The sequence below is a fragment of the Chenopodium quinoa genome, unplaced genomic scaffold, assembly GCF_001683475.1.
Source record: "Chenopodium quinoa cultivar QQ74 unplaced genomic scaffold, ASM168347v1, whole genome shotgun sequence".
NCBI classification, from domain to species: Eukaryota; Viridiplantae; Streptophyta; class Magnoliopsida; order Caryophyllales; family Amaranthaceae; genus Chenopodium; species Chenopodium quinoa.
This window is the reverse complement of record NW_018743021.1, coordinates 2,039,693-2,056,636: the sequence shown is the minus strand read 5'-3', so window position 1 is coordinate 2,056,636 and position 16,944 is coordinate 2,039,693. Positions and strand designations below refer to the sequence as shown.

The following is a 16,944-nucleotide window of genomic DNA, read 5'->3' as shown; positions in this document are numbered from 1 at the left end:
CAACACATATTGGGCTTCTTGAAACAAGGCCCAAGCGGCTTATAGTAGCAACAGCAAGCACTCCCCTGGCCCTGGTCAGTTGGAGTTGAGCTTCAATGTTCAATTCTCTTTTGTTCTTGGACTTGGTGTTTTAGAGTTCATTAGCCCAAGTTCTTCACTTGTTTGGTCCGTAATAATAACTTGTAAATTCTTGGACCTCTTCATATATCGAGCCCTTAATCATCGAACCAAATTTAATTAGCTCGACCTTGGGCTTAAATATACGGTCATAAAATACGATAAAACTCCAATGTCTTCGTAGTAGTCTAATAAGCTCTGAAAATTGTCACAATTCTGCAAATTCCTACAAAATAACATCAACACTACATAAACACTAGAAAACGTATATTAGTAATAAAAATAGCTCCGTAGAGCTCAAATAAGGACAAATATGACCGTGGGGCGGGGAATAATATATATATAAAATAGGCTGATCACCCGCTCTCGAGTATTTTGGGGTTTGATTGTCAATTGTCATGGTCAGTGTCACAGTTAATTTTTCACTAACTATGATGGCGCTTGATTCACTAACCAGCCAACTCACTCACTAACTTATATAATAATGCACAGTATAAAGAACACGATGGAACACTTAGAATATATCACAAAGCATACTTTTATTAATATCATTAATAACATATTTACACGGTAGTTTCTGGATGCCTTGGACAAACCCCAAAGTCATCTATTTATAAGCAAAGGAGGACAACCCCTTCCAATGCGAACAGACACTAAGCACGCATGAGCGCCAAGTGGCACTCATGCAATTAACCGTAACCTATTACAAGTCAGCAATCCTAACGAAGCATCACATATAGCATTCCTAGCCAACCGTCGCGGATTGCCACCATCAACAATCCTAGCCAATCGTTGCGGATCGCCACCATCATCACTCGTGTCTCTTCGCTTCATCCAAAATGCCTTTGCCCACAATCCATGATCCATAATGTGAAGTGTCACTTCGCCTTGGCTGAGCATCCAATACTTATCCATATAAGGAAACCGTTCGCATAATTGCTCCTTGCTCCAACCAACGCCTTGCTTCGCATTTCCATCGCACCTCTTCACATAAGGATTAACTCCCAACACCCGTGCCAACTGCCACCAAGCACAGCACCCACGTGTTGCCTCGTCAGCACCGTGTTAGAGTCCAAGGGACGTGTTGTTTCGCAACGACGCCTCGTTAGCCAAGCGTTCCGTTGCTTCACCAAACCGCACCATGACCCAAGCGACGCATCGCTTCGTTGTTCCATGTCGTTGGCTTGCTACGCTCCGCAATGACGTTGGTTCCCCAACCGACGCGTCGCTTCGCAGCCAACGCCAAGCATTAACTGACAAAGGCTCGCCACGAGCCTTTGCTCACACCCAAGTCACTTAGCCCACTAGTATCAAGCCAACCTTGTCCTAGATAGCCCACACTATCCTTGGAACCATGCACCATGGCCCTAGCCAATGGTGCGTCCATGGTTGCACCATTCCCCTAAAGAGCTTTATATTGCTATACGCTTATAATACTAGTGAACACGCCAGTGACAGTAACACAATAATGGACTATTGGCCCCAACCCTTGGGTCCAATGCCCATCCAAACAACCTTAGCTTACCAAGCTAACATATAGAGGCAACCATATGCCCTTATTTACTTATTAACCACACCATAGGGTCTTACAATAATATGTACAAGGTCTAGCACCATAGCCAAACCACAATGTGCCTTTGCCTGGGCACGCCATGCCGCGCATGGCCTAAAAGGGGTCTTACAGTCAGCTAGAACCTTTGGGAACATAATATAGCTAATATATAGCGCATGTACCCTTTGTTAGCGACGTGGTCAGAGAGGATGACAGCTTGCTGCAACCTACAAGCTTGTTGCAAAGCAACAAGCAGGAATGCAGAAGGGCAGGAATCAAGGTTTTACTGAATCATGTAGCTGCCCGACCTCGGGTTTTTATAGAACAAAGGCTGCACAGGGTGATCGTGCAGCAATGGGAGTGGCTTGGTGTTGTAACTTGGTGGGATTACTGGGATCATAGAGAATTTGAGAGAGCTACTTCCATGTTACAGAGTTGCAGTGCAGCAAGTTTGATGAAGGATGTGGTCATATGAATACCCTTCAGGACATTATTTTATGTTGGTTTCCTAAACCTAAAATAATTAAACTCTCATTGCCTTAATTCTACATTATAATATATTATACTAGTGTTTGGATTGTCTCTTTATTGTTTTTTGTCCTTGTCCTTTTTACTAAAAGTTACTTTGACGACATTGTTTTCAATTAAGAGCAAATCAACACTTTGTCAGTTTGTCACAACAGGAACACTCTAAGCCTTGTAATTTATATCCTGCTATGTGTTTTCAACTGTCCATGTCTTATTATAGAAAACATCAAAACAACACTCTAGGGGTAGACAATTAGACACCATAAGCAAGAGTAAACACTCAATTAACCAAATTTTCAGATTTAAACTTTTACAAACTTGTATTGGTCAAGACGATTATGCACCCCAAAACACACCAAATAATCGCCATCATCTCTATTCATACTATTATCATTGATTTTGTTGTAGAGTATAATTACATGTCAGGAAGAGCTGAAAGGGTATGGTAAAATGGAATCCTTTCCCTGCACTGCTGTACACAATCCTGTACTTCACTGCTGTTTCTGTATGAATAATCAGGGCTTTATCCTGCACGCCCCTCAAAAGCTCGCTATCAATTACGAACCCTTTCCGACCAGACCATGTCATGTAATGATCTCTCCCACAAAAAATGACCAATTTCAGCCTTTTCTCAAGAGAATACCTCAGGACCGATAAAGGGGGTCATCCTTCTCCTTCACAGCCTTATTTTGGGACACCTGTGCCATAATAGGGTTTCCATAGCCAACGACTGAAAGTCCTCCTTCAGACTCCCATCATCATTCAACAACTTAGTATTGAGGTAGTGGAAAAAACCATAGAAAACCTCATCCGAGCAAAAACTGTTGTTTCCGTTTTAATAATTATGCAGTGGCACAAGGGTGGACAAACCAAGTCGCTGATATTGAAGACTAACCCATCTTTGGCCAACATTTCCCATACACTCTCAACCACTGTAGTGGACTTTCTGGTTTTGCGAGTTCAGACCCTGCTGAGCAGCCTGCTGCTGAGGCTGGGGCGGCTGGTGCTGAGCATTCTGCATTTTCAAAGGTTGCGAGTTGTAGTGTGTGAAAGGCTGGGAATATAGAGGATTCATAGGGCCCTGCAAAATAAGCCTTATATGAGAATACAAAATATACAAATAAATATATCTAAGCAGTAACATAAAGTTACAGAAGAAAAAAATGAAGGGCGACATATAGAATAATGTACAAAGAGAACCTTTCCCCTCCCTCCCTAGACACAATGAAGGGCTCAAAAATTTTGAAAGTCAGGCCTCAAAACATTTTTCCAAATCAACAATGCAAGTTTAACACATGGTTTATATTTCAAAAAAATTACTAGTATATAAACTCGCCATCTTAAAGCAGTATCACACCTGTGATTGAAGGGGGTTTACATTTCCTACTCCAAAATGGCCTTGTGAAGAGTCATCTTGAGATGGATCATTGAAGCCAACTTGAGTGAAAAGACCTTGAGAACCATGCCCCATATAATCCTGTAAAAAAAAATTAAAATTCAAAAAAAAAAAAAACAATATTAGTATGAAGTACAGAAAACTAACGCAACCTAAAAACAAAAGGAGACACAGCTACTTCTCCATACCTGAGACATAAAATCACTCCCACTACCAAATCGAGAATATCCAGCCTGTGAGTTTTGGTTCAGGAAACTTCCTGGAAAGCCAGACTGTGGTCCTTGTGTGGCATAATCAACAGAATATCCACTCTGTGAAGCCTGTCACCACCAAATAATAAAATACACACAGATTTACCATAGTGGAAACAGTAATTAACACAGCCTATAATGTACACCAGTCCCACACATACAATGCCAAACTCAGCTAATTTACAAAAACTTTACAGTAATTCGATCAGAAAAAAGTGTTCGTGTCCATAATCATGTCAGAATATAATGAATCCTATAAAAAATACTTTAAATGAAAGGAGAATTTAAGTAAAATAAACAAACAAAAGAAAATAAGAGAATACTATGAATCTACAACTCTTGCATATAAACCCACCACAAACAATTGGTAATAAGAGAAAGGAACATATCAGCTACCAAACTCTTCAGTTACTAAAGGGGCAATAAAAACACCCAACTGTCACAAAGAAATAACCTAAAGCTCACACCATGTCATGAATAAAAAGACAGAGGAAAGATAGACAAACAAATATTCAGCACAAAGAAGATGACGAGATATGCATGTAAACGGCAAAAAACTCATGGTATGCAAATTCCATTATCTGAAAATACCTGTGTTGAAAACTCTGCAATATTGTAAGGAACATGTGATCCTTGACTCTTGAAATCATCACCCAAGAAGTCCTAGACATCATTGAAATGAAAATCAGAACATATTCAAAGGGTTATCATATGAATGCATTGAAAATCAGAACATATTCAAAGGGTTATCATATGAATGCATTCAAAATCAGAACATATTCAAAGGGTTCCGAAAGTTTATCAAGTGGGTATTATACCTGTGACATTCCTCCCATAGAAAACCCATCACGGAAAGATTGGCTAGGTCCTTTTACAGGCAGCTGTAAAGTGTCAAAACACAAATTCACCATAAGAAAAAAGACAATAAATTTCACAAAGAAAGCAAACCGATAAAGGAGATACTAACATTTGAAACAAAACCGGGTTGTGACAACGGACCACCAATAGTTGGTTGGCCATTGGGACTGTCCAGAGGAAAGTTGAAATTAGGCCCAAGACTTCCAACAGGTTGTTGTGAAGCTTGCTGGTGTGGTAAATGACTGCCAATAGGCGCAGAACTGCCACGTCCAGCACCAAAACCACGGCTTCCAGGCTGAGGAACTTGAGGAACTGCTCCAACAGGGCCATGTACAGCACCACGAGAGGGAATAGCATATGGCTGAGATGGTGGTGCACCATGATAGGGAGAAAGAGGAACTCGAGTCATGGGGAAACCAGAAGGATGCACTGCAGGCTTGTGCGTACCATTGGGCACTCCAGGTGGCATGTAACCTTAAAGAAACCACATCAGAATGATTTAGATAAAGAGCAATGATAACTTCCAAAGTCATGTTGAACCAATGATATAAATGATCGCATACCTCTACCACGACTACCTCTTCTATCAGCACTAGCACCGGTGCTTGAAACTGATGAAACGTTATCCTTAGGCACAACACCAGCTGCTGCGCCATAGAATAGTCTACGGTCATTATAAATCTGTGAACAATAGGGAAAAAAAATTCAGCCAAGTATCACAACAACCATAAGACGTGCTGCTAGTAACATAGAAAGCCGGAAAACGGAGGGGGGGGGGGAACCCTTACCTTCTTGGGCTTCTGAAATTGAACCATACTTTGCTTCAAGTTACTGAGTGGTCCCTCAACCAAGCACTCATGCTCCTAAATCAGACAAAGGAAAAATTTGCAAGCCAAACATAAGCAAATGTAGTTAACTGCATCCAAGCAATAATGAAGTATTTTACAAATTTTGAGACCACCCACAAAGTCATACAATAATGAAATGGCACCATAGTAATTTCCATGAAGGTTGAGACAAATACCGTAGCTTGCTAATGCAAGCTATGTTTTATGTAAAATGCTACCCTCATTAGATCAAAGTCAATACTAAAATACTTAACAGGCAGCAAGTTGAGATATACCTTATAGTGAGTCAATAAGCCATTCCAAAGTGGCTGCTTGCTCAGAACTTTCGGATTCCCCAAGATGACAATACCATATCGGGCACGTGTTAGTGCAACATTGAGCCTGCGGGGATCATTGAGGAATCCAATTCCCTGGCCATACATATGCAACTCAGTTAATAGAAAATATATGCTAAAACATAGGGTTTCGGAGAAGGACAAACAACTTCAAAAGTGAAAGATACAAGGCCTCAGGAAAGATGCATCTAAATTCTTGATAGTATACACCAAAGATTTTAACATACAAACAAATGCAAGGCAACAACTGGCAGGTACACATTACACATATACCCTATTCATCACAAATAAATTTATTAAGCACAGAAATAAAAATTAAATAAAGACAAAAGGTCAACAAAAAATGGACTGGAAGATAGAGTATTGTAACAAAAAAAAAGAGCGTTGTAAGCATAATGATAAACAAATAGCCTTCCACCGCGCTGAATGCACACTCACACGTCACACCATCATAAAAACCAATCAAAAGGAATTCGACATAGTAAAAGAATGATGAACAAACCTGGTGTTCATTACTCCTAACACAAGACAAAATAATGTAATCTTTTTCCCTTCCCTGGAATGAATCAACGCTTGCCACCTAAGGAAAGACAACAAGAGTGATTAAATTTCTGAATACAATAGAGCTGCACAAAGAACTAAAAACTAATTATCATATGTTACCTCAATTTCCTTGTAAAGTTGCTGTCTGAGAGCTCCATTCCTCGACATATAATTCACAATATATGCCCTCTGTCCTTCATAAGGTGTAATAACCCCAATCTACAGCATGAAAAAACCCCACAAGAACATATTAACAAAATCAGAGGGGTTAACAAAAAGTAGAATAAAGAACAGAAAAATAGAAATTTGCAATAAATAAGTGGAGTAAACAGAAACATTAAATACCTGACTAGGAACCACACCGCTTCTCAAGAAAGAAGTCACTATTTTCTCAACATTAGCAGCCTCAGTGCGGTTAAGATATGATGTACCGCTAGCACTTATCTCCTCTTGCCCCATCTTTAAATCATTAAAAAATAAAAATAAAAATAAATAAATACTATTCATTATTATATCTAAGTCAAAGACTCTAGGCTATAAACTACTAGTTCAGATTCCTTGCCAAAGCATACAAATCAAAACCTAACAGCAGAATCCACACCTGGACATAGAAGAACATTGGGCGATTTGGAACAGGCCATGGAAAATCAATTCCTGTAGATTGCCTTTCATTGATTGTCACACCATTTTGGAGTGTACCTTCATAGAAGCTATTGGAAGGAAACTCTGAAAGCGCTGGATGCATACGATATTGAACCTGAAGTTCAATTAAAAAAATATCAACCACGTTTCATCTCTAGGAAGCACCAATAAATCATAACGACAAACGTATAATGATTTTCATAGTTCCAGTTACAGGGATTGGATCAATCCCTTATAAAATACAACAGATAAAATCAAAAAAGGCATTTATGATTATTACGCATATAAATATATAATGAAACAAGAGATACAAATGAATAGAGTGTCAAACCTGCAGCCTGATGGGTTTTACACCAAGCAACACAAGGCGTTCAAAAAGAGATTGTGCAAGTCCCGCTCGAGCAGCTTTCTTGCACATGATAACAGGACCAAGTTGGCAGTGATCACCAACAAGAACAACCTGATAGGTAAACACAATATTTCAGAATGACTCCCAGAAGCGTACATATTAGCATTCTGCAAAAACCGTCTTTATGAACAAGCAACTGATGAGACAGTTTGTGCAAAAACATATCAAATTGAGCACAAACATACCTGCTTGGCCCCAAGTACCAGAGGTATAAGACACTCAGGTTCTGTCGCTTGTGTAGACTCATCAATGAGTACCTAAAGGTGAAAAGTGAGTAACAATGATGCACCAACATTATCCGAATGATTACAATTCAAGGCTTACGCAATCATACCTGACGAAATCTGAAATTTGCAAGACGAGGATCTCCAGCACCAACACAAGTGCAACATATGACATCAGCACTTTGAGCTATCTCCCTCTCTGTTGCTCGTTTCAATGCTTTGTACTTTTTCTCATCACTGCTAGACAATTCTCCTGAAAAAACAGATAACAGATTTCAAACCCAACACATCCAAAAGAATGGAGAAAAAAATAGCTAACAAGTGAAGAATGAACATTCTTAGCCGGTTCTTCCTTTAGAAAACAAAGACTAATATTAGCGCCAAGAATAATATAATTTATCCACAGATTAAACCCCTTTCATCACCACAGAAAGGAGATGTAAATAAAATAAAGCAGAACTTCACCTTGTTCATCCTTCAGTTGCTGTAATTTGTGAAGTTCACTCTTCTCTGATGTATCAAGGTGCCGAACCTAAGAGAAAATGATAAGAAGCATATACATTACATTACAGCAAAGCTGCGGAATAAAACGAGAGACATAAAGCAAAAACAAGTAAAGCAAACCTGATAGTGAAGTGTCAGATGCTCAACAGGAGAACTGACCGCCTCTCTAGATTTTGCACAGAGTCTGACAACCTATATACAAGAGTACAGTGCATACATTAATCAAAACAACCGTGCAGAATCAGATAAACAATAGATCACAATCCTCACCATTGAGCAAATGCTAATTGATCTTCACAGCCAAATGAAATACAATCAATGACTTTGAAATTTATAGAGATCCAGTCACAGAACACATGGGTCAGTTGACAGACTAGCACACAACACAAATAAGGCAAACACCGTATACCAAATGGATCAGGTTAATGCATAAACCAAAAAATCTATCTACTGCGATCAATTGGTAATTCGCTTTCATCCAATGCCAACTTGCTCTGAAAATCCCTCCATCCAAATTATCTTAAGCCTCCACAGTTGTCTTTTAAAATATCTGTTATCTCGACCCTCCAACTTCTAGACCAGTGCCACCTATCGTAGGTAGGGCCTAATCACCCTTAGTCAGTCATTTTGGCTCGCCAAGGAAAGCATCTATTATTTTAAAAGAGTCCTTCGCTTTGAATAGGTAGCTTCTCTGCAAAGACTTCCATCTGCCAAAAGAAGTGGCCTCTATGCTTCGTCCCCGGCACGTAGGCCCGATTCCCGTGTGGGGGAGGGGCGACCAGGGTCAATGTCTCACATGCCCAAACCAAATTAGTAAATCCTCTTAAATCTCATCCGGAACTCCAACATTTATCCAATTATCTACATTCCGAATACTATTCCACAATAGTTCTCCCTCATCTTATCCTCAATATCCACAACTTCATCTTTTCGTCAAAAAAAATAAATAAATATATGGAAAAAAAAAAAAAAACACTTCATCTTTCCTCCAAAGATCTAATTCCTGAATTCCATCCCATAATGTGTTCCTAAACATCCATCTCAATACATGACACTCACATATTCAAGGTGTAGCTCATGATCTATATCCCTTGATGAATTTAACAGTAGATCTACTTTGTTCTTACAAGAGATACCAAGGTATTAAAGATGGGCATGTATTTACAAAAGCTAAGGAACATCACAAATTAAGCCTGGAACACTAAGAAAGAATGAGAGTTTGACAGGAGCAACAAATTTGCATTTAAGACATAATTTATAAACAATAGATGCAACACAAGAAATCTTGAACAATAGACATTTTCTGACGGAGTGCATGTTGTCCCAAAGATGTATAAACAATGAGAAGTAGTGTAAGTCAGTACACCCTACACACCAACAGACAATTCCATGATTTTAAATATTATCATTGTTAAGATAAGTAAAGAGAAAGACAAAATACCTTCAGACCAGTAGCACTTATCTTTTCAGCCAATTGATCTACAGCCACATTACTTGGTGCACAAACCAACACCTTCAGAGGAAGGAAAATTCAACAACCTATTAATAAAAGATTGTCCAATACAAAAAATACAGAAGTCAGTGCCAAAACTAATACCTGTCCTTGTCCTTGTTTGGCCATGTGATACACAATAGCAGCAGAGGTAACCGTTTTCCCAGTGCCAGGGGGTCCTTGAATTAAACTGATAGGCTTTTGAAGGACACTCTTTACAGCAAAAACCTAACAATAAATAAAGATAAATTCAAAATATCAACAGCTATACCACCTGATGCAACAAAAAAAGACAAGCTAGACGAAAGCCTTGTTGCTTGGATATCATCTTAAATACAAAACCGGCAAAATCGTCCAGAATTACCAACACAATGCCTACACTAAAGAACACTAAAAAATAGTTTGACAGAATGATCGTCAATAACATAGGATCTCAAAGCTTGGTTTGGAAATAAAAAAAATTAAACAGAATTTTTTGGAACGGGGCATTAAGTTCGGAAGGAATACTATGACATGTACCTACAAGAATAGTTGTAAAACACAGGGAAAGAAAACCTGAGATGCATTGAGCTCTGGAAGGCCTGGAGCGCCAAATCGACGAGGCAAAGTATTTCGAACAATCTGCATTTCAACTTCATGTCCCAACAAATGGTGATAAATATACCTAAATCAAATTCAAAGACACTTAAATTTGTCAAGCAACAAAAGTGGAAACAAATTGAATACTAACAAATTTTTACGATTCCACACACTACCATTCACCTCAGCAATATAACAGAACCAACACAGCCAACTTAAAGCATGAATTTAAGTCATAACACACATTAAACAATAAAATAAGAAAATCAGTCAAATGAAGATAATGCAATTAATTAATAAAATTATGTAAAATATAGATATCTAATGACATAATGCATCCTAGGATAAATTCTTAAATCAAGTCCAAGGAATATGTAACAGGATTAGCTAGTTAATAACATCCTAAATTAAAAAGAAAGCTTCATATTCTTTTGTGACAGTCTTGACCCCTATGCGACCCATAAACCAAAGATTCTGAGCTAGCCCCATCTACAGTTTCAATGTTAACCCACTCACAAATTAAATACATGCTAAAAGTGGAATCAGATTAAAGATTTAAAGGTAAACCCACCCACTGACACTAGTCTCATCCACTGCAAAGGTTTTCATGGCACCCTGCATGCGATCAAAGCTTGTGCTCTTCCAAACAAAATCAACACTAAAACCATGATTTATGTCAACTGGAACTCCCTGAAATCAACGAAGAAGATTGAGGTTGAGAACTTGAACCCACAGATGTAGAACCCTAGCAAATTGCCAAAATATAAAAGACTATCACCTGACTCGCACGTAACTCAAGTGCCACCTCCTCCTGTGCAGTCAACTTAATCTGAAAGCACAAAACAAAACATTGCAAGTGAACACTTCATCTAATACTGGTTGGAAGGTTATATCAAAATTAGGTCTAGGAAAGTTTCTCCCAAGAAAACCAGCATAGAGCAAACTCAAATCAAAGAAAAGTAACTTCTTAGACAACAAGAGATATGGTGATTACCACATGACCAACTGACTGCCATGCAGGATGAGCAGCATCTCCTGAGTAACGTAGCCGCAACTCATCACCAGGTACAAGACGCAGCTCATTGTCCTCCTAAAGAAAAACCATATATCACGCGTTTAGACACATGATATAATAACAGAAGTGAATGAGAAAACGTCACATGCTACAGAAACTTAAACAAATGACGCCCCTGCTTTTCATAAATGCAAAAGTATTAAAAGTATTAATCCATAAGGACTGTGGACAAAAGTTGAACTACACAAAGATAAATAAATTAAAAAAAAAACACCTTTGGAAAAACAAAATATGCAACACGCTTCTTATTTAAACCAATATCCCACCGCACTGTGAGATTGTCCTTGCTTTGAGATTCTTTCATCATCTGCAGGGCATCCAAGACAGGTGATCATTAAATGAATATGAAAAGACAAACAAAAAAATTTCTAAAACATAAATACAGAACACAGGAGCAGGGCACAAAAAATTAAACAGATGACAAGAGTCTCACTTTATCATAATCAGCTTCAAGCTTGATGAGCGGGGCAAATACATTTTGATACTGCAAATAAACAATAGAATTATAGAACCAGATATATATACAAAGAATATTCAAACGATCAAATAACTCAAACAGCTATCTATTTTTTAAAAAACTAAACAAATTTATGTCTGATAACTAATATGCACCCAAAAGGACAACTTCAAAGGGTCATTGCACATTAATTATACTTAGACCCTCCCCCCCCCCCCTTATTTCACAAAAGACAGTGTGAACAACCACTTCACCTTACCACGGTTTGGCATGATTGGAAATCAAATTGCTTTTAAATTTAAACAAATAAGACAAAAATTCAAATGTAGACGTATAATTCATAAGAAAAAGGTCCTCTCACATCATCAGAACCCCCACCCCCACCCTCTCTAAAAAAAAGGAAAAAAGCACAGTTTTCCTGCCTTCCAAGAAGAGCAGGAAGCAAGGAAAACTTCAGAAACCTGAAAAGCATCTTCATATTTTAAAACAACAGGCTGAGGCTCATCATCTACACCAGGTTTCTCAAGATCCTCCAAAGATGCATCAGGGTTTGTTTTCCATAGCTCTTCAATCTTATTTATTTGCTGTGCACTAATCTGTCTGGCCCTAAGTTGCTCTTGTTCAGACGGAACCTGCAAAAGGCAACCAATAAATAAGAAAAAAATATTCACATTTAACCTCCCTGATAAATAAGAACATTACTTACCTTAACAAGCCATGGAAGGAAACAGCGATCATCAATTAGAGGACACCATTGACTCAAATCCCAATTCATGTCCTTCAATGCATTCACACTTAAGCACGGTTCCCTACAAAGAAGAACAACTACACTCTCGGTCTTGGCAGAAATAAATCCAAGTAGGAAAACATTACGGCAACCACAATTGTAACACTCAAGAATTGTTTCTCCCAATGGACTGTCTTTATGCAGACAGACTTCTTTGTGTTTAGCTCGAACCTGCAAAGGATCAATTTTGAAGAGCGATTTAGTGAAAAGAAATAGTATTGTCTAATATATATTTCAAAATAAGACTTTACCACCAAGAAGGTCAGTCATTCAGAATAACTTGTTAAGACACTCAACTTACCTGTTAAGTGCATGTAAAACATCAAAAGGTATTTAGAAGGAAAAGAATACCACACAATCATGTACTGAAGTTGCTAGGACTAATCTACGATGTATAATTAAAACGTAAGAGGACGAAAAACACACTTGACCTGTGTATAACTATAAACCAGAGAACAATTACAACTGTAAAAAATACCTTACCGGCTGCTAAAGCTAAGCTGTTCACTACGTATAGAAGAACTGTTTAGAATTTGAGATTTAGGCCTAAAGATCTGCATGTATTTTTGGGGATGTTAACTATCTGGGTAGTATATTGTATACTACATCCACAGACCAAAAGAAGTCAAATGAGTTCAAATTCATTCTCCTCACTTCATTGGAGATCATGCATATACCAGTATAATATCCTTCCCCTTCTTCCATTCCCAATACTCCATCAAAGCAGTTTAACATTATGTTCATGGTTCACCATCAATAACCATGTTACAACACATATTACACCTAAGATTTTGTCACATATCTAAAAATCAGTTCAAATTCATTCCAGTATAATATCCTTCCCCTTCTTCCATTCCCAATACTCCATCAAAGCAGTTTAACATTATGTTCATGGTTCACCATCAATAACCATGTTACAACACATATTACACCTAAGATTTTGTCACATATCTAAAAATCAGTTCTCTGGGAAATTATACAACTTCACTGCATTATATTTTCTGTTCATAACCCTTTCACCAAAATCCGAACCATGCTCAATTAAGCAGGATAAATTTAACTTCTATGATATGAGAGTTATTTACAGAACTTGGTAAGAAAGTTCGCAAAATAAAAAAATTTGATTATACGTACCTGTACCAACACATAATTTTAAAATATATATAAATCAAGAAGCAGCCCTAAGTTTCACTAAACATTACTTAAATCAACATGCAATTCAGGATTGGCTAACTCGGAGATAGGAAAGTCAAGTTCCATAATTAATATAGAAACAAACAACACTACGAGCCACAAATGAACTCTTCTTTCCCAATCTACCTTCAGCAAAGAAAACCAAACTTGACAAGGGGTGAATGACTCCTGATCTTAACAATACCATGCGCAACAGGTTACAGTAACACCATGACAACACACTCTATCAACGATCAGATAAGAAAGCTTGTAGTAATTGTTTTACAACAAACAAATGGTATATAATTTGAATCAATACCCTTCCCGGCTTCCGCAACAAAGAGAAATTAAAGAGAAAAATGAGACCACATCTGACGCTTGCACAGCATACTGAAGTACAATCCATAGTGAGCTACAGTTCAATGAACAATTCATGCAAGCTTTACCAATACTAATGACAATATGAGATCACCACCATTTATCTCCTACATGGGAATTTTTATTCAAACAATACTTCCAATAGCAGGATAAAAAGTGGAAGACACATCTTGGAATAACATCGCATCGTGGATCAGCATATATAACAGCTTGTCAGATATTTTGGATACAGATTTCTTCAATTCCTTCCCAGCTATAGATACACAAAACAAAATGCCACTCAGACCAAAACATACAGAATCTTCATTTACATCCCATCTAAAGGTCTTTTCAGAGTTCCACATAACGAATATGAAGTCTCATTGTGTCAGGATTACATGCATATTTGGCAAATTGGCATTTAGTCCAACTGCAAATCCTCCTAAAATAAATTCCTATTGTAATGCATGGGTTCATCTCATCCGATTGCAATGTATCCAAACACATGTATCAGCTCACTAACTTGCCAGGCAATAATCTCCAAGCTGTAAAAGGTTGTAAAGCATTGCCTGATAAAGAACCGAACAACCAAATCTGGTACCATTATACAATGCCTAACCAGGGTAGTAACATGCTGACATATCCAATCTGCCTGACGTAAAGTCATAGGGTATCACCTAATACAGAACCACAATGAAGTACACTTCATTACAACCAAAAAAGGCCCCACTAGACTTAAATACCCTGCTTAGCAGTTCACATGCCAGTACCATAATATCACATAACCTTGAAAAGTCCAAAACTCATCCAAAAACAGATCCTATAGCCTACAGCTCAAAATCCCAAGTAAACACTGTGTTTCAGAGTCATTGCTAGTGTTTAACACATAGGCTGGCAATATTATCCTAATTCAATTCAGCTAGAATGTTCTACATTTCTATTATAGCTACAAGACAAAAATGTTTCTATTGACTTGGTTACCAATATTTACAACATTTGCACGCTATCCGCTAGAATCATAGTCAGCCACAAGGCTCAAGCTACACAAAAACATCCTTTCCCTCACCCCCTTTCTTTGATAGCCAAAGGCTCCAGCCATTCTTAATCGCTTCATTAGTATGACAAACAGCCACAGGTCTCAAGCTAAGCAAAAACAACTTTCGCCTCACAAAGTAGATGTATAATCATCAGCATCAAGTAGACAGCACCATTTCTCAAGCTACACCAAACCAGTTCTTAAAAGGTAAATGCACTCAAATTTTAATATACACAGTAAGGCATCCCCACTTCTAAAATTAAACCACTCCATCCATCTAAAATCAAACACAATTTTGCCACATTGTCCTATTATCTATGATTTTCCTAAAACATCCTTTGCAACATTAAAATCATTCCCACACTCTACCCTTCAATCATTCTAAGTAAAAATCATCTGCCAGATGCAATCCAAAACCACTATTAAATAAAGGTGCCTTACATTTCCCTAGCATCCTACAGTAATACACCTTAATACTGTTTCGAAACACTAGAATAACACAAAATTCAATAACCATCACACAAGTCATAACCATGAATGTTCAATATAAAAAACCAGAAGAGAAAAAAAAAGGTAAAAGAAAAGGAAAACTCACCAGATGATTGACAATATGAGAACCAGAAGTATTCCCCCTGGAATTACAGAACCATTTCCGGCAAGACGGTACATTACACCGAACAACACACGCAGGATTCTGAACACCACAATACCTACAAGCATGCTCAGAGAAATCCCCAACACCCTTCCCAAACTGATCAACAAACCCATCATCATCACCCGCCGTCTCCTCAAAGTTCAACCCACTCATTCCAGCAGCCAACGAGTCCACAACAGAAGCCACACCCTGAACCCCACCACCCCCTCCACGACCCTTACTAGGCCCACCAGATGAAGAAGCCGAATGAGCCTCAGAAACTTGATGGGGTTCCTTAATTTCCGCCGCAACAATGGAATCAGAAGGAGTAGGCCAAGCGGGAGAAGACGACGACGTCGAAGGCGAAGCACGAATCGGTTGCGAAAGCTCGTTGAATTGCGGGTAAGAGAAGTCGTCATCATCATCATCTCCAGCACCCTGAGTGTTGAATTCGAGGAAAGTGTAAGCATCGTCGGTTCCAGTATCGGGTTGCGATGCAGTTTCGTAGAGATTGCTCGGGGTTGAATCCATGGCGATTGATGGAAATTAGGGTTTCGGAATTACAGTCGCATTAAGAGGAGAGAGAGGGGGAGATTAACAATGGTGGAAATGAAGGAAGAAGAAGATGAAGAAGTGTGAGAAAGAGGAGAGAGAAAGTTAGGGTTAGGGTTTGGTGGAAAGGGAAGAATAATAAAATTGGGGAAGATGAAAAGAAAGGAGGATGCTGGTGTTGTGAGACGTCATGAGGAGAGAGAAAATGCGTTGGATTTTTGTGACCTCGATGAAAATAAGGTGAGGTGGGTCACGCGTTACTCACGTGCTTTTAGAGCATGTACAATGGTGAGTCAGTACCCTCCTCAGAACTATCTCTCACTTTTTTTGAGTTAGCTTACCATTGAAATATCTGACTCATTACTTACTCACAGTATGAAGTAGCAACGTCTGAAGCGGCACTGAGTATGAGCTTGAGTTGCTGACTTTCTAAACCAAAGAATCTGATTTTTTTTTAGGTCCAATTATCACATGACACTTGTCATGAATATTGCAAGTTGTGTTTAATGTTTGCTATTTGCTGTAGAATGCAAAGGCTATATTAATTTTTAACAGTTAGTATTGCTATAATGCTCCAACGTTAGTTTCTCACTTC

At 38.4% G+C, this 16,944-nt stretch overlaps 1 protein-coding gene across 1 annotated transcript; it reads right to left on the bottom strand.

The window, feature by feature from the left end:
- Positions 1 to 2,450: 2,450 nt before the first annotated feature.
- On the bottom strand, positions 2,451 to 16,562 carry LOC110730252 (regulator of nonsense transcripts 1 homolog). The gene is made up of 29 exons (XM_021910038.1): positions 15,759 to 16,562; positions 12,517 to 12,768; positions 12,272 to 12,442; positions 11,787 to 11,837; positions 11,568 to 11,660; positions 11,273 to 11,368; positions 11,057 to 11,107; positions 10,850 to 10,968; positions 10,255 to 10,363; positions 9,805 to 9,927; positions 9,649 to 9,720; positions 8,328 to 8,399; positions 8,169 to 8,235; positions 7,814 to 7,956; positions 7,665 to 7,736; positions 7,402 to 7,530; positions 7,030 to 7,185; positions 6,774 to 6,887; positions 6,549 to 6,647; positions 6,388 to 6,465; positions 5,826 to 5,960; positions 5,491 to 5,565; positions 5,266 to 5,383; positions 4,812 to 5,176; positions 4,663 to 4,725; positions 4,436 to 4,507; positions 3,782 to 3,913; positions 3,555 to 3,674; positions 2,451 to 3,278 (listed from the first exon to the last, which is right to left on the bottom strand). Exons 1-29 carry the CDS (start codon positions 16,326 to 16,328, stop codon positions 3,123 to 3,125), a joined length of 3,873 nt encoding a protein of 1,290 aa, XP_021765730.1. The 5' UTR covers positions 16,329 to 16,562; the 3' UTR covers positions 2,451 to 3,122.
- Positions 16,563 to 16,944: the final 382 nt, after the last annotated feature.